The sequence below is a fragment of the Vigna unguiculata genome, chromosome 7, assembly GCF_004118075.2.
Source record: "Vigna unguiculata cultivar IT97K-499-35 chromosome 7, ASM411807v1, whole genome shotgun sequence".
Lineage (NCBI taxonomy): Eukaryota > Viridiplantae > Streptophyta > Magnoliopsida > Fabales > Fabaceae > Vigna > Vigna unguiculata.
In genome coordinates this window covers 34541101-34567540 of record NC_040285.1, presented here as the reverse complement: position 1 = coordinate 34567540, position 26440 = coordinate 34541101, and the positions used below count along the sequence as shown (strand labels likewise).

Genomic DNA, 26440 nt, shown 5'->3' with positions numbered 1-26440 from the left:
AGTTATAGACTGATCGCTTATATAATCAATAAAACGCATATACGCTTAAAACCAGTATTCTATATTCTCACAATTTTTATTTTACTGTTTAATTTATAAAAATAATAGATAGGAAAAAAAATCTAATCTTCATTTGTGATTTTTATTTCTTCAGTACCACAGTTCAGTTCTTTTATTTCATATATAGCATATTCTTCCTTATATTTAGACATATATAGCATTGAATTCTAATTTTCACTTGTGGCAATTAGAAACCAAATTTTGACCTGGATTTTTTTTTCACTTTTTTAAAAATTAGAATTGAAAAATCAAAATAAAAAAAGATGGAATAATATTTGTATTTGTGATTGATTTTTGTAAAATTATATTTGAAAAATGTATATCTATTTATATAAAATAAATTAGTTAATAGATATTTTGGCGTAATGAGTGAGAGAAATAAAATTATTTATGAAATGATTGTATGTAAAATTATTTGAAAAGAAGTGAAGTTAAAAATTAGGAGTATAATTTTATGTAGTAATAATTTATTTTAAATAAGGTAGTAGTAGAATGAAGATGACGATTTAAAAGGTAGTATAATTTACCTTTTTTTTTGTGGTAGATAAGAATTGAAGTATTAACTTTATTTAAATAATTTAATTTAAAGAGATGATTAAAATAAGAAGAAGAAAAAATTAAGATGACAAGAATTGTTGTTTTAATATTTTGTAAGTGTTGTAATTTATTTTTGGATAATTATGTATATTTATTTTTTTTGAAATGATTTACTCAATAATAATTAGGAGAAAAAATTGTTTAAGTTATAAATTTTGTTTTTAAGAAGAGACAGTAATAGATATGTTGTAAAAAAATAAAGAATAAGATAAGTTCAGGGAATTCATTAAAAAGTAGTTATTTATTTTAGAAGTATTGTTATTTAGTAATATTTAGTTTATTAAAAATTAAGAAGGTATTTTTGTTTTGTATATATATATATATATATATATATATATATATATATATATATATATATATATATATATATGACCTAAATTTTTTTAATATTAAATTATGAGTAGATAATTGTGTTCTATATTTAATTTTATACTACACATTTATTACAAACTTTACTTTTTTTTAATGAGCAATGACTAAATAACTTATTTCTTTGATTATTAAATTTAATTTAAAAAACCAATATATTCAAACACCCAGCTCGGACTCAACATTCAACAATGAGCTTATAACTCAAGACAAAGTCAAATTTATGCATAAATTATGTGAAAGAAAAATAAGAAATAAAAATGAGAGAAAATAATAATATAACAATTTATGTGCAATATATAACTAAAGTTCGAAAGTACTATAACCATTTAAAGATCTTTTTAATATTTTCTTACAGGAACTAAAGTTACATCTGACACATTTTCATAAACAAGTTTGGTTGTTTATCCATAGCGCTCACTAGCCGGAGACTATTTATAAATCGTAAACATTCTTTATTAAAAAACACCAAATTCGAGATAGTCCTAATTAAATGTCACAAAAAATAATTTATATTATTTAAAAAATTTGAGAGATACGGCTCCTAAGTCCTATCGCAATGAACTACATCTTTAAACGACTTCTGACTGTAACATTGGGAAAAATGCCGGACCGTTGCTTGATCTACCTTCCTTTCCAACCATTTTCTTGTTAGTCCACCATTCCGAGGCATTGGCAGGATCATCAGAAACAACACCATTTCTGCTGTCAAAGTTAAATTCTTTGGAAGAATTGCACTGCTCTTCTCCTTCTCCAGGAGAATTTTCAGGCTTATCATTTGAAGTTTTCCTTGAACACAAATCACAGCAACTATCAGAGTTCTGGGGTATCCTTTCTCTGTCAACAGGCTCTCCAACCACTGTATCCTGAGAAGACCCTGAGATGTTTCCGATCAAAGGAGACCCTGATTTATTTGGAAGACATCGTGCAACATCCTCCCCAGGCAATTCAAATGAAACTCTGTGATCGACTAATGCTGCATTGGGTTGACACTCGTTCTTGGAATTTGCGAGGGATGTTAACTCAGAAATCGGTTTTCCAACATAGATGTCATTTGCAGCAGTTGGTGCTGCACCATCAGGTGTCAAACACCCAGAGCCTAGTTGTGAAGCTGGCTTAATAACAGTATTAGGTGTCAAAGATCCTGAGCCTAGTCCTGAACCTTGCCCAGTACTGTCTGGTGTCAAAGATCCTGATCCAACTCTGGAATTCCATTTATGTGTCGAGAAGTGTTCAAAGCCCAAGAGGTTTGATGCTTCTTCCCCTTTGTGGAATTCAAGAAGTGGGTGTCTATCAGGGAAAGGAGTAGAACTTCCAGAAGTAGAAATGATTGATCCAGGTGATATAAGTTGGGTGCCAGGGCTTCCGGGGTATTGTTGATAAAGTTGAAACTCATAATTGGATAATGCAAACCTCTGATTTGTACCTTTACTTTTACAATCTTGATCCAGAGAAGATTCCAATAATTGAGCAAATGGCACCTCAGGGGATGATGGTGTCGTCAGCTGCACAGATTCAGGAGGTGGAGTGAAAGGAGCAGTAGATGGTTCAGTGGTAAAGTTAGAAAATACAGGCGGTGAGACTAACTGAGTCTCGTAGGTATAAGGACCTATGGCAAAAATGGATGCAGGTCCACCAGAAGCATTGACATTGAGAGAACTGAGAGAGAATAATCCAACCGGTGATTGAGTGGCAGATGGAGGATCAGATTCCAGAAAAGATGCAGGTGAAGAGGGAGGGACAACGAATGGCATTGCAACGGCTGTTGAAGGATTTGGTGCAGCAATAGCAGCATGAGATCCAACTTGACCCACTGGTTCAACAGGTTCAGGAACAAGGACAGCGTTACCAATTCTCTTGTTGTTTTTATGGGGTCCAAAACACCAGTATAAGCTCCAGCAGCTTCCCCAGCGCTTTTTCTGCAGTTAATAAAGAAGCATATCTATATTAAAAGTTGAAACCAAATTAAATCACCAATTCAGTTGTCAATCGCAATGATGTAATATAATATTTTTCAGCAGGGAAGTGTAGATCTTTTCATCAAACATTAAATCGACTTGAGTGAAACGACTTCAATTAATTAAAAGTTTGAGAAAGAAAATCAGAGAAGAAGAACTTCTGAAACAATTAGAAATGGTGTAATGTTTCTTTTGCCAAAAGTGAAGACATTGCACAAATAAGGAGACAACAAACAGAAGAACGTTAATTTCCTAATAGCTAATCAATATACACTGGCTGGAGGAAACTAAAACCTCTATTGTCACCTACGGATTTCTATAGTGCCTAATGGTATTAAACCATTGTAGGGAAAGCAGTACAAAGATGTTCACTTCCCAATGCCTGTCAAAGAAGGAAACATACTGACTAATAAATACCGGCCATTGCATAAGCATTATCAGATCCAACTCAAATGCGAACACCAACCTTTCAACAGTGTGTGGAGAAATAACACCAGCAGATGTTAGAAGTAAAAGGGAAGAAATAGCACCCTAGTCAAACATGACTTGAAACCTTCAAAAAAAAAAAATGCTCCCTTATAAGCCAAGTACATGACATCTATTAATATCATCCCATTCCGCAATGCTGGATACGGTAATTTTCCCAGCAGCATAAGAAAGATTTGGTCTATATTTGAATAACTATTTCAACACTGCTAGAATTATTTTTAACTCAAAAGTAACCAAGAGTTTCCTTCATCCTACATACTTTCATTGTATTTTCAGCTCTGCAAACAGTTACCCAAACAAGCTTTGCCTGCCAATCTAAACGTAAACCCACTTCACCTGTCTCCAATAGTTCTCCAAATATATAAGTTTCTGAGAACTAACACGGAACCCAACCATAAAAGCCAAAGAAAGCTTACTCAATGTGTAACAGAGGTCTGAAAAATGTATTAAAACAAATAATAGTAGTTTGATAGATGATAAGCATGTTATGGGATGTCGGATTAGAAAGGTCAGACACAGGTAATCACCAGTGACTATGAATAATGTTTGGATTAAATCTAGAAAGTTTAAAAATAATTTCATTATTGTAAAAGCAACAATACTTTGTTATTCACTTTGGTTTATTAGAAGTTGTTATTTTCAGACTTTAGTCCAAACACAATCTTAAAGCCTGTATGGGATAATCCTTTGATTACCTCTCAAAATTACATCTAAATGTAAGACATTAACACAAAGAGCTGCTTTGAGCAACCTACTCTCAGGATTGAATAAATGGTGACCCAAACATACCATTAATCTGTCTTAGAACTAAGTCATTACCATAATAATCTTTAGAAATAAATCTAAAATAATCAGCAAAGACAAGACAACAAAATCATGGAAACATTCCACAACCAAGTCGCAAATCAAAATGTCACATGTTCAATCACCTTCAAGAAGGGTAATAAGTCATAAAAATAGCAAGTACTAATTGAACTGAAAAGAGTTATAATTATAAAAGATACATGCATGATACATCTGACTAATTAGATTGAAATCCTTCCCCAAACGGGTTGAAGAAGCAAATTGCTAGTGTGCTTTGGAAAATCAAATTGCTAGTGTTCTTTAAAAAAATCAAAGCTAACAGGGCGCATAACTTAGCCCGCAAAAAAGACACACCCATCTTTCACACTTTTGATAGTCATAAAAAAAATAATAAATTTTAAAAAAAAGAAAGCAAATAAGGTGAACAGAGAAATTTGGACCCCAGCACAAAGTCAGCCAAGACTAGACCTTCTTTTGATTCATTCATCATCACTGGTGAAATTGGAAAATGAATAAAGAGAACACAAAACCCAAGATCTCAATTTGGCCTCTGTTTCTCGGTAACCGAACTAATCAGAACAATGAATGAAACCTAAAACAAAAGAATTAGTCTCATACACACTATATAATAAGTAAATACTAACATGCAGTTGTGATGGAAATAGTAAGAGAGAGAAAATCACCGGTGAGGTGACAGGTTGGACTCTGGATTCGGCAGCTACTATCGCCGAAGCGGCAGCATTGACTGTGTTGTTAACTGTTCCCATTAGGGGTTTTGCAGTGACCGGAAACAGAAGTTCCGGCTATGAGGTTTTAGAGTTGTTGATCTCAAAAATAAGAAATAAAGAAGGGATGATGCCATGCGATGGAGCAATGAAACTCCCTCTCTCTCTCTCTTGTGGTGGAATAATGGACATGACACACACTACGTCCATTCATGCGTCATAAATACTGAAAAAACAACTTACATCTCTTTTAATCACTTATTCATTTTCTATATAAATTTGTCATCACACATTCAAATCATATGAATTAAAAATTTATAAATTATAAAATATTTATAAATTATAAATTAATTTATCAAGATTCAATTTATTAGGAATCAAATTATAAATTTGGATATGATATTAAATTCAAATCAAAAAATAAATAATTTTTACATTTTGGATTGAAGGTAATAAATATTTCTAGTGGATTTTTTAAATAATATTATTTAAAGATTTTTTTAACATATATTTATTTTATTCTTAATAATGATTTAAAACCATCATACAAATATTTATAATAAAAATAATATTAAAATAAATTATACAATTTTTTTTATTTTCAATTGTGATAATTATATCAAATGTAGATATGGTTATAAGTTAAAACAATGTATCAAATGAGTTATTAGTTATATATTGAAGGAGATAACTAATAACCCGTTAGTTATATGCAAGTGTTATATGTATTAGTAAACAAATTAAATGAAATAAAAAAAAATACAATACATAGTTTAGTATATATTTTCTCGTATAAATTGGTATTAAGATTCTTTTATCATTCCTTTCATAAATTTCTAAGTTAAAAAGATAAAGCTTATGTGTTTCCTTTTCTTTTAACATTTTTTTCATAAATTTTTAAATTAAAAATATAAGAGCAGTTAAAACACTAATGGTGGTAAATTTAGGAACAAGTACATAAAAATAAAAATAAAATTTACAATTTTACTTGTTTGCTTCGGATATATAACAACGCTTGTTTTTTACTATATTTACACATACATTTTCTAATGTTTTGAGTAATAAAATGCAAGATATTCAGATAGTTACGTTTGTTTGACAAATGCTTTCTGTAATAAGTGTTCAATGTGATAAGATAATAGAATAAATGGATTAAAATGATATGAAAATTTATGAATAGGACGGATAAGTTTTTTTTTTAAGGAAGAATACTCGTAAATATTTTATTTTAAAGTTTTGGATTGAATGTGATGTCAGCTTTTTATGTGTGGATTAAATTTTTATCTCATTAGTATTGTATCTTTACAGTATATTCTCTCAAAAGATTCATTGTTATGAAGATTTTTAAATCTGGTGAATCTGAGTCAATCTTGATTTTGATATCACAATATTACATGACAAGTGTATAAGTGTATAATTACATGGATACTCAACTCAATGCATATGTCGCGTGGAATTGAGTCTACAATAAATGTATAGATGTGATGAGTTGATAATACATGTTATAGGTTAATTATGTAGATCGTTTCTCTTTAAATATTAATATTTATAATATGTGATGATATAAAATATTATTAGCTTATTCTATTTTTTGTAAATGGTTGTGGTTTATCAACTTACATAATCTAATATTATGAGCATATGATGATTTAATGTAAATGGGAGAGTTATGAAGCAACATGATTGACCGATAATGATATTTTGTTAAATATGTTTTTTGTCTCTTAACTCTTAGTGAATTTTGAAATTAGTCCATTTTGAGACTTTGAACCAATTTAGTCATTCATCTTTCGAAATACGTGGATTTAGTTATTTTAATAAAAAATTTGTTAGGTTTATTTGATGTTTCGTACGTATTTCAGGAATGTATTTGAGTTATTTATATTGTGTAATATATTTTTGCTTTAATGTTAAATCAAATACTATTATGAGCCGCGTTTGAAATGTTAAATAAACTTGATAATAATAGATGATATTAGTAAATGATCTCATAGTAGTTTAATAACAAATGAAAAAAATATATTTAATAAATAAAAGATATTATTAGTATATGAGTTTTAATAATAACTTTGATATTAAATTAAAAAATAAATTTGAAGTTCAATTCAATCTTATAAGACTAATTTATAAGATGAGATTTTACACTCATTTATATAATTTAGATTGATTTTATTTCTGATGTGAGACTTTTTAATATCATTATTTACTATTATTCACTTTGTATACCAAAATTTCACGAAAAATATTTTTGAAAGTTAACGAATATATATATATATATATATATAAACTTTTTAATCTCAACTAAAATATTCATTTAATTTTTTTATTATTTTAACTTTTGTAATGTTTGGTTGTAAATTTATAAGGGAAAAGTTTGGAATTGCACGTGCGCAGGTCCACATGCAGTTGGGTGACAAAGAAGAATGGGTTTTGATACTTGACCCACGTGTGAGAGACAGTGACACACTCCTCAAACATATCATTTCCCTTTATTTTTACAACTTCCACGGATCAATGCTTCATTCTTTTAGCATCATCTCTTTTCTTCGCTATCTCTGTCTTTAACTCCAAATATTTTTTACTTCAACTAACTTTTATCATCATAACCCCACTTTTTCACACTTAATCTCCAACATCAAAAGGATTATCGATTATAATTCAATTTATTATTGTTCTCATGCACATCATCATTACTCCGAACTTGTCACGCTATTTTTCGTCTCAAAATGCAGTTCTAATTCTTTTAAGTTTATATATTTAAAATTTTAATTAATTGAGTCCTGTAAAGTGTCTTTTTGCAAAAGAATGTACGTTAGTTAATATGGGAACTAAAACCAAAAATATGGATAGGGACAAATTCTTAATAGAAAGAAATTATCCAAAAAGTTGAAAGAATACACTTAACTTTTACTTCATAGGTAAAGAAAAGTTGAAGAGGAAAACTAGTTTTATTGAGTAAGGTAGTTCGTTTATTTGGTGGGTCCATTAGGAGGTTGAAACTATCGTTATTTACTATATGCTCCTAGTATATGTCATGTTTTTTGTAGGGTTAAGGTTCTTCGTATTAAAAGCTAACCCAAAAAAGTAACATGCTCCAATTTATCATTTAGGTGTTTGGATGTCTAGTTTTTTCATTTTTTTTATACAGATTATTGATTTTTTATAAAAAGGTTAAAATATTTCATAAGTATTCTTCTTTAATTTATTCATTTTTATTGATAAAAAAAAAAGTGTAGATGCTTCGTCTAGATTTTACTAAATAAAATATGTCCAGGTAAGTGAGAATTCAGTGCTACGTATGTTTTAACATTGATTGAATATATTTTTATTGCGAGGAAGCTTTTAAATTTAAGTAAGTTTTATTTATGAAATTTAGATAGAAACTAATAATACTTTTATTTAACGAAAAATATGTCATTAGAAGAGTAGTAAAAACTTTCTTTATACTGTAAAGCGAGTGTGTTGTATAAACATGAAGAACAAATGTGAATGGTTAAAGAAAAAGAAAATAGAAAAATATATTTTAACATGACAGAGAAATATTAAATTAAATATAATTTCATAAAGGTTTTGAAATAAGTTTCTTACGAATTGGGTTTTTTTTTATTAAATATTTAGTTTTTTTTCTAAATCTTTACTGTTTAATGTTGTCAATTAATGGAATGATGTGATCTTTATTTTAATGTGTTTATTTATAACATCAAATCGACAAAAAAAATACCAAAACGTGATGATTTGTTATCCTTAGAAGTTAGAGTCAAAGTGTCCTTAAATTTTGTCAATTAAGCCCCTTTTCTATTTTAAATTATGTGTTTAGGCTTTGTGTTTCTACCATTACTCTTGGATACTTTTTGTTTGTTTTATTTTTTCAAAATCATATTTATTTCATTTTAGGAGCATTGTCTTTGTTTTTCAAATATATTCTTAATTATTTAAAGATTATAAAAAATTATAAATTTAGATTCTTAATTAATAAGTATTTTTTTTATAAATTTTTCGTTCTTTTTATAAGTAATCTGTAAATAAAAATATGTTGCTAACATGGAATCGTTGGTCAGTGTTCATAACCTTTTATTTGTAAGAATAGACAATTGGAAGTTATGGGCTTTCGAAAGCCATATTCTCAGCCCAATATGCTGCGCAGATGGACTCAATTGGAAAGACATGTTCGTCCAGAAGGCCCACATATCATATATAAAAAAGAAAATAATGTATCATTTTGTTAAAATTAGTAAAAGAAGATTCAACATGTTAATCTATTTGGATTGTTATTTTTGCTGACATTTGAAAAAATAAAAATAATCGCATGATTGTCTTTGTCATGGAAATACAAAATATTTGTTACGAAAAAGTTTTACGAGAAAGAGAAAATGAAATAAAATAGAAATAGAAATATGGTAACATTTTAGAGTCTTCAAATTTTAAAAATAATGAAATTGACAAACTTATTAAAATAAATACACAAGTCTTTATTTTTTTTATAGAAAAAATAGATACCCTATAAAATGAATCAACAATGTTATATAAATTTAAACTATTTGCACAAAAATTCATTCTAATACTATTGACGCAAATGCTTAGTTTAATTTAATGAATCTTACCATTAGCCTGTATTTTAATTGTTGAAATATTATAGTTACTAATATAAGTGATAAAGTGATAGTATTCGCGCAAATAACTTCGCATTATCGGTATAATTTTTACTAACATTTTTAACTGTAACTTTAGGTACCGTGATTATACATGATATTGGGAATTTTATACTTTAATTAAGACATTTATCTAACTTTTAGATTCTTTATAGGTTTTTCAAATCTCATTTTGTACATTTATGAAGATTAAGAATTTAAATTAGAAATGTGACGCATTTAACGTACTTTATTTTAACGGTATTTAAACAAAATGTAAACATCATAATTTAATAAGAGTTAAATATGTTTTTTATCTTAAATTTTTAGTAAAAATTGAAATTAATTTCTCTTAAAATTTTTGATTCAATTTAGTCAATTGTCTTTAGAAATGCATGAATATAATTCTTTAAACCAATTTTTTTAAATTTATTCGACGATTCAAACGTTTTTATCAACTAACATTGAAGCAAACATGTCAGATGATATAAACGAACTAAAATATTATAATAAAATATATTTGAAATGTCAAATAAATTTAATAAAATTTAGTTAAAATGACTAAATTCACTTATTTATATAATTTGAGGAACTAAATTGGTTCAAGGTTTCAAAGAAAGACTAATTTTAATCTTTAAAAATTGAAGAACCAAAAACATATTTAATCATTTAAATTAAAAGAGCAAGTGGGTTCAACTTAAACAAAAAAATTAATAACTAAATGTTTTATTTTTATTATTACGAAACATGCCAAATAAAAAAAAATTAAAGTAGTTATAAAATATTTTATTATACTAATATTTCTAAATGTATGCAGAACATAAAATAATTTAAATTTAAAAGTTTTATTAAAAAAAATGTTTACTGGAAAAATATATTATGAAGTAGTTCATAATGGTAACAAATAGTTAAAATCATTTTAATAATAAAAATCCAAATAAAACACAGCTAAATTATGATTTTTATTTTAAATTATTGATTACCAATTTCATTTTTTTTTGCAATTTTATTTTATGTATTTTAGAAAGTAGATTATTTAATACTCGACACACACACATATTTTATTTAAATTATTTTAAGAATATTTCAAATGAATACGTTAGATTTAAGATTTAATCAGACCAAATAAAATGTATAAAAAATAAGAATATTAATAAATAAATAAAAAATACAGATTAAGAATCGAGAGAGATTAAAATTAAAATTTAGTTACAGAAAACAAAATACCCGACTAATGAGATAAAATAAAATAAAAATTAACAATTACAAATTAATATTTTAATTAATTGAAATTTGTTATATATATATATATATATTAATTTGTAAAAAACTTTAATTACTAATTTTCCAATTGTATTACATGTAAAGTAAGTGTACCTTTAGGACGAAATCCTTTTTCGTGCGTGCAGCAAAAAGAAAAACGTAAGACAATTTTCATTCCGAACACAAGATTTGGGGAAAATAAAAAAGAAAATCTTGACATTTTAATAAGCCCAGAGATATCCATTTTGCAAGCATAAATTGACGAGCAATTAATATAGATTCTGATCGAGTGACTAAGATCTATTTGAAGAATCTTTTTCGAAAGTATTTTTTTAGAGAAAAAACTAGACAGAGAAAATATAAACTAAAAATAATTTATATACAAATTATAAAAAAAATGAGAAACGAAAATTTAGTTTATACGTAAAGATAAAGAAAACGATTATTGTTAAATTATTGCAGTAAAAATACGATCAATTTTCATTACGAAAATTTTGGGAAAATTGGAAACAAAATCGTATGATAAACAATACTTTTGAGTTGACCATTGAATTACAGATAGGATTGTTTGTGAGGGCTGGGCATAGAGTCATTCATTGCTTAACATTCATCAATTTCTTAAAACAAAAACAGTGTCCCAGAAATGACACAATCCTTGGCAATGGCTTCTTCATCACTGTTGTGTCCGAGTGCTGTGTCGCATACAAAGTTCCGAGCTTTTCATCTCTCTTCAATGTTCACTCCACTGGGTCGAGGCCTTTTCTCGCCTTGGAGTGGTTTAAAGCATTTGGGTATCTCTGCTAAACCAAAACCTCTTCTTCACATAGGTAACAAAACAATCATATCACGGGTGAGGATTTTGGTTTTTCATGTTTGTTGCGCTCATTAGAGTCATTTGCAGCTAGAAAGGGAGGGTGTAAGGGTATGGTGGTTTACGCTTCTCTTTTTGGGGTTGGAGCTCCTGAAGCTTTGGTGATTGGGGTCGTTGCTTTGTTGGTTTTTGGTCCTAAAGGTCTTGCCGAGGTGAGTTTGATTGAAGTGTATGCAACTCTTCTTCTGTGTCGTTTTTGTGTTGGAAGATCTTTGAATGATTTTGCGTATGTAATTGTCGTTTGAGGTCTTTTGTTGTAAGACAACTTGCAAAAACTGTCTGTGCCTATTATCATTGATTTAGGAATTTAAGTGGCTTTGCTGTTTTGAATTTAGTCTGAGAGATGCAATGGTACCATTAGAAATCTAAGGGCTTTGGCCCTGGACCACTAGTTGAATGAGTTTGATTACACCAAGGGAGAAAGTTTTTAAATGTAGTACCAAAACCCTTAAATTTCTGAGTATACAATAAAATTTCTCAGTATTCCCATTTTTGTGGAATTAGTCTTTCTAAATGCTTGAGCAGCTGAGAGGAGGTTGAGGATGATCCTTAGTAATGTGTTGGAGGGTGGATAAAGTACAAGCTGTCAATACCATGTGCTGAAACCTGAAATAGTGAAATTCAATTTCAGTGATGAAAATGGGGGAAGAAAACGTTGAAGCTTTTGTCTCTTGTGATGAAGCCCTTGGTGTCTCGAGAAGTAACCAGTGTTCCTAACAGTTTAGTGTGTAGATCCCAGAGTGGTTTTATTATCATAAAACCCACAAAACATATCCTATCTACTTTGTGAAGGAAAGGAAATGGATACAGATCGGGCTCATTGCTTTACATGAAATAGACATTGGAAAGTTTCCCAATCCTAAAGTGTTCCAACTCCAAACTGACCAAAATTAACAATAGTTGAATTTTGAAAGAAGTTTTTCTTTGGCTTCTCAAATGTCAATACGTCCAATCAACTCAGGCAGAGAGATCCATGATCTTTCTCATTGCTTATTCTTATTTCAAAGTTGCATTCATTGCTAGAGCAATAATATATTAATAACATTAGAAATAATATATTGATAACATTTATTCAGACTCATTACTTGATGTTTACTATTTCTGTGGTTTAAGTGATCAAGAATTAACGCTCCTTTTAATTTGGACAATGTTTTGTCTTAAATACAATAGAAAAACCTCCAAGAAGCCTGATAATGGCTAGATGCTGATGGAAATAATCACCTGTAAGTCCGTAACATTTATCCAATCTGCTTGAGAGTTAATGTTTTTCCTGTTTTTATTTCATTCAAACTACTTCAGACTTTATTTTTCTTTCCGCTAAAAAACAGGGAAAGTAGATGCATGTTTAAAAACCTGCTTTAGTTTTTTATTAATATTAACTTCATTTGGTCGAACTGATAGGAGTTTCAAGGCTTAAGTTCAATCTTTGTTGAAAATAGTTATAGCACATGTTCTACAATGCAGATAACCAAAAGGCTTTATTTTTTCTAAAATGTAGTTCAGCAAAGTGAATGTGTGTAATAGCATACAAGAGACTTGAAGAATCCTATTATTTCATGTTTTGTAATTGGAGGTTAACATGGACATTGCACCAGACCTATTGCTTATACTGAGCAGAGTTTTATTATAATCATGCTCTCTATCAGCCATCAGTGGTACCCTTGTTTCTTGAACAAAAATATCAAAAGTTACACATCAGCTGAAAGGGGTTTACATAAGTGGAATAAATAGTTTAGAGAGGTATAACAGTACTATTCCACATGATTTTTCCCCTAAGGTCTGAACTAGTTCCTTAAGTGTTTAATGCAAATGTCTACAAAATTGTGTTTTGACATAATGTGTGATAGGATAGGGTTCCCTCTTGTTTAAAAAGAACTGTGGAATTTACAATGAAACCATAAAAGGATAATAGGTTGCTCCCTGCCACTTAGGTTGCAAAATTTGTCCACATTCTCTAACGGCTATTATTGAATGAGATTAACTTCATATAGTTGGAGTTCTATCTTTTACTGGAGATGCCTTATGGATAAATGATGGTTATCTTTTTTCCCTTTTTCTTAACCCCCTGGGTTTCAAATGAATAACAAATGCAGGTTGCTCGAAATCTGGGAAAAACATTGCGTGCGTTTCAACCCACCATTAGAGAGCTTCAGGTTGGTGCTAAAAATATTTAATAGTAAAATTTCATGCAATTCCACTAGATAGTTACTTTTTTTGTTATTGGTTGTCATTTTCCTCCTTCTAGGACGTTTCAAGGGAATTTAAGACTACACTGGAACGGGAGATTGGTCTTGATGACAATATAAGTCCAACGCAGAACAGATACAACTCTAATGCAAGCAATACCAGATCAACATCATCATCCACTGTTGACCCTAGTGAGTACTCTAGTATTTTATTTTATTTTTAATTTATTTGGTATGGAATAAAGAAGTATAATATGGACAATTATTTTTATCCTTCTTACACAGTGTTTGATTGGTCTACCTTATAGAAGTAGCATCTTACGCAAGCAAACAATTAAGTTCACATTACAACTACAATGATCTTAATCAACCATATCAGATATTGAGTTGATAAGAACCAGAAAATAGAACTGATACAAATGCCAAAAAAATCAGAGAACCTGCTTCTGTATATTTTGGAGTTTTGTTAAAATAGAATAACAGAAATGAAATTACAAGGAAAAAGAAAATAAATGTTAGGTTTCACACTCTCATATTTTCATAACCCCTAAAATTCCCAACAGTTTGTGAATTTATATCTCTGATAATGCAGATGGAACGCCAGATCCTAAGAATGCATACAGCTCTGAGGAATATCTTAAGATTACAGAAGAACAGCTGAAAGCATCTGCTGCACAACAGCAGGAGCAAACACCTCCCAAGGATGAGCCTCAAATCCAGTCTCCTGGTTAGTGTTTTATGTGGCATTTTTTTATACTTTTTCTCTCTTTTTTCTTTGCCTGAGTTTGATATGATTGGCTTATTCTTGATATCATCAGCAAAAGAAACAGGCACTGGTGTGCCTCCACAGCAGAAGCCAGAAAGTGAGACGTTGCCTCTGGATTCATAGGGATATAGGGTGGTAAAGGTAGCTAATTCAATTATCACTTCTGTCCTGAATGTGGCACTACTATTGGTATAAGTGATGGGAAGGGTCACGCAATTTTGTTACCAGGCAGTCATATTAGAATTATGTAATGGAGAAAACCATTCACAAGTACTTTGTTTCATGCTCTATTTGTATTGTAGTTAATGACATATGCATTCTGGAATTGCTAAGGTTTTATTCATCATACTTACAGGGATGACAAATATTTCTGTAATTCCGAATTTCTGTGCAGACACGGGTTTTTTCTTTACTCGCCTGCTAAACAGGTTTTTCCTTTACCCGCGTACTAAGCGGGTCGGGGCAACTACGATTGTACGTGCAAATGTGAGTCTATTTTAGACGAGATTTTATAAATATTTTTATATTGAATGTTAAATTAGTTGTTTAATTTAGAATTTTGACTAATAAGCTGTTTTAATAAATTTATTTCCTAGGTTCTTCAAAATTAAAGATGATCAAAGTGAAGTTGTTGGAAAAGCAAATATCAACTAAAAATTTTAAATTTTGTTCTACTTGATGTTTTTTATCTTGAAGGGTTAGTTTATATTTAAATTTATATTATTTGACTTGTATCTTTTATAGACTAATTTGCATCTAAATCCATGTTATGGACTTATGTTCCGCCTATTTTTTTTTTATAAAAATGAAAAAAAGAAAACAATTTTGATTTTTTTTAAAAAAACCCATAGATATACGATAGTCTTTTGCACACTGCTAGATATTTTTTCCTTTTTAACTTAAACCTTATTATCTGTTTGACAATTTATAGAATAATGCATATGAACATTAACTACGATTTCTCAAGTAATTTTCCGTTAGAAACGTAATTTAAATGTTTGGCAGTATTTTGTTTGAACTTTGCTTTGGTGATAAATTAGTTAAGGATATTTCTTCTCGTAGCTCATTAGTTTCCAAAAAGCAAAAACATTAATCCCGAGAAGTCGATTCAGAACTGACGAGGAGTGGTCCAAAAGAAATTAGTGGCGTAGAAAAGTTAAAGGCCTAAAATCCTACTCCCATGACGGTTGTTACTGTTTTGAAATGGAGTCATTCTTACTCAAACAATGTATCATAGTTCAATCTACCATTTATTACTCTATAAAGCTTTGAACTAAAATTACAATTAAGAAATAAAAAGGGATTCAACAACCCCATACCAAATCAAGTAAATTGGATTAAACCTCCTCCATTTGGTTTGAGGCTCCTACATCGCGAGTCTTACCGTTATGCTCCATCATTGTCACGGGAAGAATATAAATTGAAATTATATTCTAAGCATTCCATAAAATAATACATGGGAGCTAATTTTACAGTAATCCGACGCATTCTTTTATTCCCCCGGGTTAAACAATTGAATCGCCAATGCTAGCAGAAAGAATGAATAGGTAGAATGAGAATTCTTTTTTCTTCCCATTAAATACTGGGGGGAAAAATTACAAAATTATCATAAAGCAACTTTATCCTTAAGAGTTATGCTACAACATATTCATTTGTCTGTAAGATTCAAAATCTAGATAGCCCGCAGATGGTGGTCCATGAAAGCCGTACATATCCATTACTTTATCATCTGCGGGCAATACAGAGGCTTCACGTCCCTTGAAGCCCTCCAGAGGTGAACCCCAAGGAGCTGGAGTAGAAGGGTTTGAGTTTGATGCATCTTGGTTGACACCAAGTGCAGGTGGGTTCTGCGGTGAATTCCCAGCAGGCCTTCTGTTTGACCCACCTGAGGTCAAAGAAATGGATACTGAATTCTGCTGCTGCATTTGTTGTTGGTTCTTCATTGGTGACTTTGGCCTAAGAGCTTCTATATCAGGAGTGGTAACCACCAGATGAGGTGCCTCCGGAGGTGGATTTCTTCCTCCACCTCCTTGCCAAACTTTCCCATCTTTGTCAGAAAAGCTTTTCACATATGCCTAAATTTATCCAAATCCATCAGTCAGGTGAACACAGGCAATCAGCATCAAATAACAGAGATAATATTGAGTACAAGCTCTGTTCGAGCCAACACATTCATCCCACCAAGTTAAATAAAATCATAAACGCTGATAGAAACAAATAGGATCGACATAAAAATGCATCATTACAAGAACGTTTGGCCACAAAGTAGGCTAGAAGAATGTTGAAAGTATGAGCTAGCTTAATGGTTGACATCTATCCACAAAATTAACTCGGTTAAAATTTCTGAAGAAAAAACTCAAAATGTTGGCTACTATAGAGTATGGTTAATTTATTTAATTTAGCCGAACATTCCCAATGTGTTACAATAGTACGAGTATTGCGATGGAGGTATGATAAAGTGGAAGAAAACTTTCCAAGAATTTAACTTTTTACTTAGAAACTTAATTTGCCCTCAACTGATAATGGGCATAAAAAACCTAATCTTCTGCTACAGCAGAATGAGAATTATATGGTATAAACTTTCTGATATGCATCTCTCGAGCATTGAACCAATGAATTCAATGGGGTTAGAACCGCTTTCTGATATGCACCTCTCAAGTATTGAACCAATAAATTCAATGGGGTTAGAGCCACCGCACAAAATAACACAATTAAAAGTGAAGGACTAACTGCTTGCACATATGTTCTAGACTTGGACAATAATGTGAAAACTGTTCTCAGAGCAAATTAGGTCACAATATCATATCCTACCAGGAACAAAGATGCTCCAGGATTTATCAACTTTTAAAGAAAAAAGATTACGTGAACTGTATTAAGATAAAGTAAAAAACGTAGACAGGAAGGATCAACTAAAATTTCATCATCTACAATTTCTAGCATTTCAAATTGCTTACCTCTTTATTAAAATTTGAAGACGACAGCTCTTTACCAATAGTCAGCCAGCCAGCCCGGATATTGTGGTCTTCACCAAATAGTTCTAGTCTCCTCCTTCCAAGGGCAAAGTGCTCAATAATCCTGTACATATCTTCAGGCTTTTGTGTTGAACCTGTTAAATATGAGAAAAAATTTAATATTATCCCATTCTATTTTTTTATAACAAAAGCACAACAATTATGAAAGTAAGCGGTTTCAAGAAAACAATCATTTTTCATCTTAAACAGCTTTTACATGACTTTTGATTTTCCGATTCAAGTCTAACTTCTAAATGTATTGCCAATGGTATGTTATTAACAAGGTGGCCCTAGTCTCTCACAAGCATAAAAAACAGTATTAATGATAAAAGTTCACAGGAAAGAAGCAAAAATCACAGTTGCTTTAGGTGATATCTACTAATTTTTATTAATAAGGTCTGTTAGGAAACAGCAAAGGGCGAATTGAATGATTAGTGTGACATGCTGCATGTGCAGCAATCAAGAATTCAAGGGTAACTAAATATTTGTGTATGGAAATAATTGAATGATTTTATAAGGCAATTAAAGGGAATTAAGGGAGGAAGTTGAACTACATAAAGGAGTAAGGGAGTGCAAAAAAGACAGGAAAAGAGTGAAACTGGACCAGCGAGAGTTCAGGGTCTTTTGAACACAATGTTACCTTCCATTTCTGCAATTCTGCTATCCAGAACTAATTGAAGAGTAATGCAGTAAAATTACTCCAGTTCAGGTGTTCTTGTTTTGGTCCAGCGAGGGTTGATGTAATTGAAATCTGGTTCATACAATGAGAGGCAGAGAAGATGAGATGGGAAAAAAGTGAGAAGATGCCAGGAGTTTCGGCATTTGATCCAGGAATTGCCATGAAGAACCCTAAGAACTGTAGGGATGACACAGAAGATGAAGCAATGACAGAGTGGTAACAGAAAAGTTAGGAAGGAGACCCCAATCTCGTATTATTAATCTCATATTACTGGGTGAAGATGCATTTAGCTGGATTAACAGGGTGGAAAGGTATTTCTACCAGAATTCCATGGCAGGAAGAGACAGGTGTAAAATGCAATGTTACCAACAGAGGGGCGAGTGTTAAACATGTTTCAATAATGGGGGTCTCGTGCCACCGAAATCAATTCCAATCTGCTATTATTCAATGTTTCCAACTTGAAAATATTCTCCTCCGTATGCACAGATGATGATAGTGAGTTAATGTAAGAAATTTGAGTTGGTGGCATGAGTGTTACAGGGAACATAGATAATTGTGCTGAAAAGGGAGATATGGACTGAACTTAAAAGCCACCGCTAGGATGAACTCAAACTTTATGGACTTTGGCCAACTTTTAAGAAAAGAACTGGGTCATTGGAAAAGGAGACCAATTTTGAGCAACAGAACTGATTTGTCAACCAGCCTTCATCATCAACTCGGAAAACTCCTACCCATGGTGAGACAAGACCTAATATCTACTTCAACATGAGCCAGCGCAGTATTTCGATATGGACCACACTTAAACCTGCCTACAGTAGAAAAAATGACATGGACAATGTGGGGAGTGCCAGAGAAGAAGCGGGATTCAGAAGATTATCCGATGATGAGTTATAAGAGAAAATGAAGAGAAGATTCTGCTTTAGATGTGACAAGTTTAGTAGCACAAGGCATGAGGAATCGGATGAAGCTCAATGTTGACAAGAAAGAGTTGAGGATAAATCCCTACACTTATTCCATCACATTATGATGGTAATGCCATACAAGAGGACTTAAAATTATGGGGATCAAGAGCTGGATGTGCGTATGGATTGTAATTTGCACCCAATACTCTTCAAAATTGGATGGAGGTAGTGGACGAACATAAATAAGATTAGTAGAGACTATTACAACTATTACTGTTGTTATTATTATGTAGATACATGGCATGCTGATCGTGCATGATTTCTTTCTATTTAGATTACGAGGAATAGACACGGTCCTTGCCCTAAATTTGTTGGATTGGTTGGGGGAGACAAGGGTGAAATTTAGAGTGACAACCATGAAGACTCAGCTGGCAGGTCTAAATGTCAATCTTTAGGGAGATCCTTCCACGTGCTGATTAGTGGCATCTTTAAAAACTATGTATAAGCATAACATTCTACACGATGAAGACAATCCGGTGACAAGAATACAGGAAAGAGCATACTGTGCCTGTCTAAACTATAAGAGGCCATCCAACTATTGTTTAAGTGAATTTCTAAGAACCGCACAGACTGCCACTTAAGAGAACACATGGTTGTACCATTATATTGGAAGGGAGAACTTCAATTACTAATGTCTGGCCCTACAGGTTAGACCAAGCATCAATCCCTGCTCTAGTCCAGTAATGCGGGGCAGAAAAAAAATGGAGGCTGGAGATTCTGTATTGATTATAGAGCCCAAAATATGGCCACTGTACCCGACAAAACCCCAATTCCAACAATTGACAAATTATTGAATGGGTTAGTCTAAGACATTATTTTTTTCCAGATTGGATCTTTGATCGAACTGGATCAGAAATAATAAGAAAATGGAAAATTTATTGAAATTAATCCCCCTTATACAGTTCAGTAGAGATGGATTCATAGCAGGAATGGAAAAAATATATTACTAACACAAAATATAACCAAGGCAGAGACTAGAGAGAGAGCAAATTCCAGTATGAAGACATTATGATCTTTATGATAAAACATAATACTAACCATACGGAGGTTCTTCAGCTATAATGACATCCGTGTCAATATTGGCATGAATTATATGGCCATCAGTACTTCTACGAACAGTTCCTTTTATGCCCATCAAGCAGTGTTCCTTTATCGTAACAAAACAAAACAGTTTAAGTATATTAACTTAGTGTAAACATAACTATATATAATAAGCTCAAATGGTGATCTGAACCTGCGCATTTACTTGAGACTAATTTTAACAGACCTTTGAATGTTGAAATAAAGTATGTGCATCATGCCGTAATCCCGGAGTTGCATTACTTTTGTTTGTCTTTACCCAACATATATCTTCACACCTACGAAATCCCCACTGTAGAAACCCAGCCACACCAATAAAGAGAAAAACAGACAGAGTGATTAATAAATAGAAGACATAATACGAAAAGAACCAAAACCATCAATTGAGGCTATATCCCATAAAGAATTTCTATATTCAGATAATGTACCTACCTTCTTTAGACATTGACGACCTTGTTCAAGACCTACACCGTCACCCACCCAAAGGAAAATGAAAGAAGGAGTATCTGCTATAGCCTTACAAAAGGACAAGAATAAATGAGATGTCTAATTCAAAAAATAGCAAACTATGTCTTTATTCAAGGAAACCAAAAAGAAGGCAGTGCCATATATTAATATTAATATATAACACAAACTAATATATTCAACTAACTGATAAATAACTCCGATGGGATTAGATTATTATATGATGAGAAGCACAAAAATGAAATTTATTTGGTCAACAAAAAAGCTTCAATACTGCATACACTCTTGTTACTTTACCTTTTTAACATTATCCATTATTACAGCTACAGTACTAAATATAATTAGTAATTAGCCCAACCAGTTTACAATATCAAAAAGGTTTTTCACTTGCATTTGAAATCTGGGTAGGATGGAAATGCTTAGACTGAAACAAGTATAACAAAGTAAGGAATTACACAAACAAAATAATAGCTTACCTCGATCTTGAGATTCATTATTTCTTCAAATGTCCAATACTCCATGTGATCAGCGACACCAGGGGCACGGTGAACATACTCCTCCCATGGGGGATCTACAAGAATGACATCAAACTTTGTACCAAAGAACTCATGAGATAGTTCAAATTCTTTCAAATCACACTGATAATACATAGGAGCAGATGCAGATTTTGCAACAATCTCATCCTTTTTCTGTATAAGCTCTCTAAGCTTAGGGTAGTCCTCCACAACATTTGTGAGCTCAAGCTCCCTAATGAAATTCTGTGGCCGCATACCAGTGTCAACAAAGTTTTGAGAATAATCATTCTGTTCACCTCTGGAAGGAGCTTTACCAAGAGTTCCACTACTTTTAGGAGGAGCCCACCCCCCTGGAGTTTTATCAGGTGGTGCTCCTCGACCCATTGATCCTGGAGGATTAAAACCAGAAGTAGAGATGTTTGGGGGCATTCCCCTTCCAGGGCCTGACTGGTTATAATACATTGCCGGATTTGGTGGGTTCCCTAAATTAGCAGCATTAAATCTTGGACCTGAAGGACCTGGGGGAACAGGAGACACAGGTGGTACACCTATAATATTCATATCGACACCTCGAGCTCCAGGCCAAACAGCAGGAGTAAATGGTGAAAGGAAGACTCCAGGGGACATTGGTGGACCGGGAGCTGGTGACATTCCATGTGAAAGTGGCTGCATTGGTCCAGGTGGAGGCATTGCAAGAGGTCCATAGGGCGATCCCATCATTGGCAATGGCATTCCAACCTGCTGATTGTCTCTCCCAGTAGGCCTAATCCTTCCTCCTCTACCAACCCTGTTACCTTTCATTCCTTGTGGACCAGCTCTGTTAAAGGAACCAGACTCCGGATTTCCATATTGAGGCTGTGAGCCACCACTACTAGAACTTTGGCCACCAGTACTGCGGGCAGATACACCACCTTTCTGACCTCTTCCTCTTCCCCCATAAAAATCATAGTCATCATCTGTATATCTCTCCTTCAGATCATCACCAGATAAATCGTTCTTCCTTCCTCTTTCATCTTGATGATATGCCCAGTCTTCATCATTAACACCCGATTTCGCACTGTACTGCTGATGAGCTTCATTTCTCTTAGTATGGTTGGACATAGATTCTGATTTCCCATAGTCATAAAATTTGGTCTGGATCTCTATCACATCATAATTGTCATTCGAAATCCCAAACTTTGTGGATGTTTTAACAGCTTCCCCCCTACTCACATCTTTTCTACCACCAAACCGTCCATGAGGCCTTTCATTGTCCATCCTCTCATAACCATGTCTAGGTAACTCCCAATCTCTGTTGTCATCAAAAGCACCCTCCTCATTTTTCTCTTTGTCAGAATTACTCGGTTGCCTCCTCTTCCAACTTTCTTTCGAACTTTCCCGATCCTTCCTCCTGTCATTCCATGTATCATCTTTCCCTTTGGATCTATCATCCTTAAAGCCATCGCCTTCATGCTCCTTCCTTTTAAAGCTACCACTTCTTTCATAATCCACCTCAGAGTTTTCCAAATCTTGATGGCGTTTTCCGCTCCTCTCAGGTGTCCTCGACCTGTTTGAGTTCCCACTTTCTCTAGCACTCTTATCCCTAACCCGCACATGCCCATCCTCCTCCACATTCACCGACCTATCCCAGGTTTCAGCCCCATCATAACCAGCAGCGGCCCTATGATGCCTGGGCTTCTCAACCCTCTCCTCGCGCCCAGCATCCACCGAATCCGACTTCCCCTTACTCTTCCCTCTCTCGGATTCACCCCTTCTCTCCTCCTTACTGCTCGACTTCACAACCCTATCAGCACCAGAGGCTTTACCCTCCCCATGCTCACTCCTAGCAGATCCACTCCTCTCCCTATCCCTAGAACTATCGCGTTTCCCACTCCTGAATTCCCCTTTCTCATCCTGCGACCTCCTCGCACTACTAGCATCAACCTCGTCCCATTTCCTCCTCGAACTCCGGGCCTCATGCCCAACCTTCTCCCGGCCACCACCGCCGCCATCACCCTTCCCATCCTCCTTACTCACCACACTGTCGTGAAAATCGCCGTCCCCGGCGCGCTTCCTCGCGGCCTTCTCGTCCAATTCCCCATCCTCATACCAACTGCTCAACTTCTCCAACGTGCTCTCCTCCTGCCTCTTCTTGGCCCCTTGCTTGGAGCGCGAATCGTAATCGTCGCTATCAGTCCTGCTAGAGCGCTTTCTCCGGGCGCCTCCGTCGGAGCCCTCGCCCTCGTCCCCATTGCCACCAAACTTTCTAGACCTATCCTTCCTCTTGTCGCTGAACTCCCAATCCTCGTCATCCCTCTCGCGCTTTGAGTAACCGCGACCACTGTCGCTCGAATCCATCCCCAACTACCAAAATCTAAACTCAATGTGATTCTCTACAACTTTCTCGCGGGCGCACATGAATTCGCCCAAACTACTCACTCTGCTGAGGATTTTCTTAATACGTGTAATTTGTATGAGAAAATAAATTAAATATTGCAGAGGGGTTTCGATTTCAAAATTTAGACGGAGAAAAAGAAGGGGCTTACCGGCGAATGGGAACGGAGAGTGTTGTTGTTGTCGACAGTGGGTGGCGAGAGAGTAAAGAGGGGAAGAAGAGGAAGAAGAAAAAGGAAAGAAAAGTAGAATTGGGTTTTTGCTACTTCACCCGATACGGCGTCGGAAGCTGTTTGGGGAACCCGAAACTTGCAAACCTAGTCTGGGCTGGGCCTAACTATTCTAATATTTTTCTTTTGGATTAAAGGTTAAATATAAATAAAACAATATAAGCAAATAGAATAATAATAATAATAACTAACGTCACAAAATAATTATATTAATAGGTAATGATAATATAATATTATTAATTAATATATAAAATAAAATTATATTTATTAAAAATAAAATTAAAATTATATAAAAAAATAAGAGAATAATTATTAATAAATAGAAAAAAAGAATTTATAAAATTAACGATTAATATTTAAAAATTTAACAAATAATTACATTTTAAATGATAAAATTGATATTTTAAAATATAAACATAAGAGAGAATTCCTTTTTATTGTTATATATATATATATATATATATATATATATATATATATAAAAGATATAGATTATAGATAGATAGATAAAAATAACAGTTAATTTTCAAAAATTTAATAAATAATTATATTTAAAGGATAATATTTATATTTAAAGGATAAAATTTGTATTTTGAAATGTAAATATAAAAGATAGAATCTTCTTTATTGTTATAAATAAATAGATAATTTTGTTTTATTCAACTTTAAAAAATCAGAAATTAGTCCACAAAAATCGCTTTTATCTTAATCATACTTCTTCTTATGCTATAATTTATTTATTTATTTATTATGGTTGGTTGATCTTTTTCCTAATAAAGAATTTAATTAAGTCCTTCATTTTAAAAATAGACAATGTGTATTGATTAATAATAACATGTAATGCAATTTATAATCAAATAGTAACATTGATTAATTTTAATATGTGAGATCATCGCATTGTTGAATTTTTCAAACTTAAGAGAAACTATCGAACTCCAAAAAAATTATGTTTTTGCATTTTTTTTTTTAAGATTGAGATAACTAATTAAATATTCTATCATTGGTGAGACTGAAATGAATAAAAGAATAAGAATAAATTAAGAATTGTTTTTTGTTTTGTTAAAAATATATTTTTTGGTTACGTAATGCAAAGGCATATTAATATCAATCGCAATTATAACAAGGGATGGGAAGGGTATTATTTGATTTTGAGGGTAAATGTAATTAACTTATTTACCTGTGTAGCTTTTCATTGATTTTAAATTTAATTATTTTTTGTGGTGATTTAAATGTTTTACAACATGAAAGTGGTATATTTACGAACAAACAATGTAATCAAGAGTTCAAATTCAATTTCAAATATTTCTTTACTGTAAATTATTGCTAGCACAATTAATTAATTTAATTGTAATTTAAGCATAAGCTAATATTACTTAGATTTATAAATTACGCCTTCTCTTAAATATGAGAAATCAATTACCGAAGAACAACCCAACCACAAGAAAATGAGAAGATAAGTTAAGTTTGGCCCAAATTCCACTATTCATTATCTGTCTGATTTGTTCTGTTGTTTATGAAAAGTATAAAAAAAAAAAAAAACTGTTTTCCATCATTATCATCCCACGGCAGAAAAAAATAAACGAGATAAAAAAAATTAGTATTGAAATTACATCAAGCCTCTTTTTCAAGTCAAATCATTTGGCACAATGAGAAAACAAATCTTTCACTCTCGTTCGCACAATTCAGGCAAATCAAGAAGGGAAAAAAGGGAAAAAAAAATCATTGTGATTTATTTTCTTCAGAGTTCCCAGTTTTCATCTCACACTGACTTTTTTTATTTCTTTATATTAATAAATAATGATAATATAATATTTTAAATTTATATATAAAATAAAATTATATTTTATTAAAAATAAAATAAAATATATATAAAAAAATAAGAGAATAATTGTTGATAAATAGAGAAAAAGAGAAAAATCAGAATAGACAATTTAAAAAAAAAATTACAAAAATGATGATTAATTTTTAAAAATATAATCAATAATTATATTTTAAAAGATAAAATTGATATTTTAAAATGTGAAAATAAAAGAGAGAATTCTTTCATATATTACTATAGATGTACTTACTTAAAATTAAGTTGCAAATTATTAAGAGACCATTAAGAAATGATGGATTAGTGTTTAAAGTTGTTTATTTATTTATTAATAAGTTTTAAACAAAAATCCTTAAAACCATTTAGTCGGGAGATTAAGTTTCCTATCAACAGAAAAGAATGGGAATTAATGAGTGTCAATATATTCAATATTAGAGATAATATTTTCACTACCTTCTACATATTTATTATATATTTTTGAAATAATTGAAAAAAAAATTACGTAAATTATTTGTTTTATATTTTTCCTTTTAGTCGTAAGTGTTATATTTTGATTACTCTCATTTATTGTTGGTGACAATTCCTTACCTACC

The 26440-nt window shown here is 31.9% G+C and overlaps 3 protein-coding genes across 4 annotated transcripts; 1 reads left to right on the top strand and 2 right to left on the bottom strand.

Annotated features, from left to right (window-relative positions):
- Positions 1-1305: 1305 nt before the first annotated feature.
- LOC114189689 lies at positions 1306-5201 on the bottom strand. Of its 2 annotated transcripts, XM_028078330.1 has the most exons (3): positions 4961-5201; positions 4746-4869; positions 1306-2945 (listed from the first exon to the last, which is right to left on the bottom strand). In XM_028078330.1, exons 2-3 carry the CDS (start codon positions 4758-4760, stop codon positions 1599-1601), a joined length of 1362 nt encoding a protein of 453 aa, XP_027934131.1. In that variant the 5' UTR covers positions 4761-4869; positions 4961-5201; the 3' UTR covers positions 1306-1598. The 2 variants fall into 2 exon arrangements, with proteins under 2 accessions (XP_027934131.1, XP_027934130.1); XM_028078329.1 differs by lacking the exon at positions 4746-4869.
- Positions 5202-11432: 6231 nt separating this feature from the next.
- LOC114189699 (sec-independent protein translocase protein TATB, chloroplastic) lies at positions 11433-15128 on the top strand. Its single transcript, XM_028078346.1, has 6 exons — positions 11433-11720; positions 11795-11916; positions 13858-13917; positions 14010-14142; positions 14543-14677; positions 14769-15128. The coding sequence occupies exons 1-6, from the start codon at positions 11537-11539 to the stop codon at positions 14837-14839; spliced, it is 705 nt and encodes a 234-aa protein (XP_027934147.1). The 5' UTR covers positions 11433-11536; the 3' UTR covers positions 14840-15128.
- A 1022-nt stretch (positions 15129-16150) lies between these two features.
- Positions 16151-24105, bottom strand: LOC114192713 (N6-adenosine-methyltransferase non-catalytic subunit MTB). The gene is made up of 7 exons (XM_028082505.1): positions 23954-24105; positions 21390-23850; positions 20881-20964; positions 20636-20740; positions 20407-20515; positions 17671-17822; positions 16151-16791 (listed from the first exon to the last, which is right to left on the bottom strand). The coding sequence occupies exons 2-7, from the start codon at positions 23763-23765 to the stop codon at positions 16354-16356; spliced, it is 3264 nt and encodes a 1087-aa protein (XP_027938306.1). The 5' UTR covers positions 23766-23850; positions 23954-24105; the 3' UTR covers positions 16151-16353.
- Positions 24106-26440: the final 2335 nt, after the last annotated feature.

Coding starts and splice junctions, on each gene's coding strand:
- LOC114189689 (XM_028078329.1), bottom strand. CDS start 5,044: ATGGGAACAGTTAACAACACAGTCAATGCTGCCGCTTCGGCGATAGTA. Junction 2,946..4,960: donor TCCAACCTGTCACCTCACCG/GTGATTTTCTCT, acceptor TATTAACTGCAG/AAAAAGCGCTGGGGAAGCTG.
- LOC114189699 (XM_028078346.1), top strand. CDS start 11,537: ATGACACAATCCTTGGCAATGGCTTCTTCATCACTGTTGTGTCCGAGT. Junction 11,721..11,794: donor AAAACCTCTTCTTCACATAG/GTAACAAAACAA, acceptor AGTCATTTGCAG/CTAGAAAGGGAGGGTGTAAG. Junction 14,678..14,768: donor GCCTCAAATCCAGTCTCCTG/GTTAGTGTTTTA, acceptor TGATATCATCAG/CAAAAGAAACAGGCACTGGT.
- LOC114192713 (XM_028082505.1), bottom strand. CDS start 23,765: ATGGATTCGAGCGACAGTGGTCGCGGTTACTCAAAGCGCGAGAGGGAT. Junction 20,741..20,880: donor GTCGTCAATGTCTAAAGAAG/GTAGGTACATTA, acceptor GGGTTTCTACAG/TGGGGATTTCGTAGGTGTGA. Junction 20,516..20,635: donor CTTTATTTCAACATTCAAAG/GTCTGTTAAAAT, acceptor GTTACGATAAAG/GAACACTGCTTGATGGGCAT.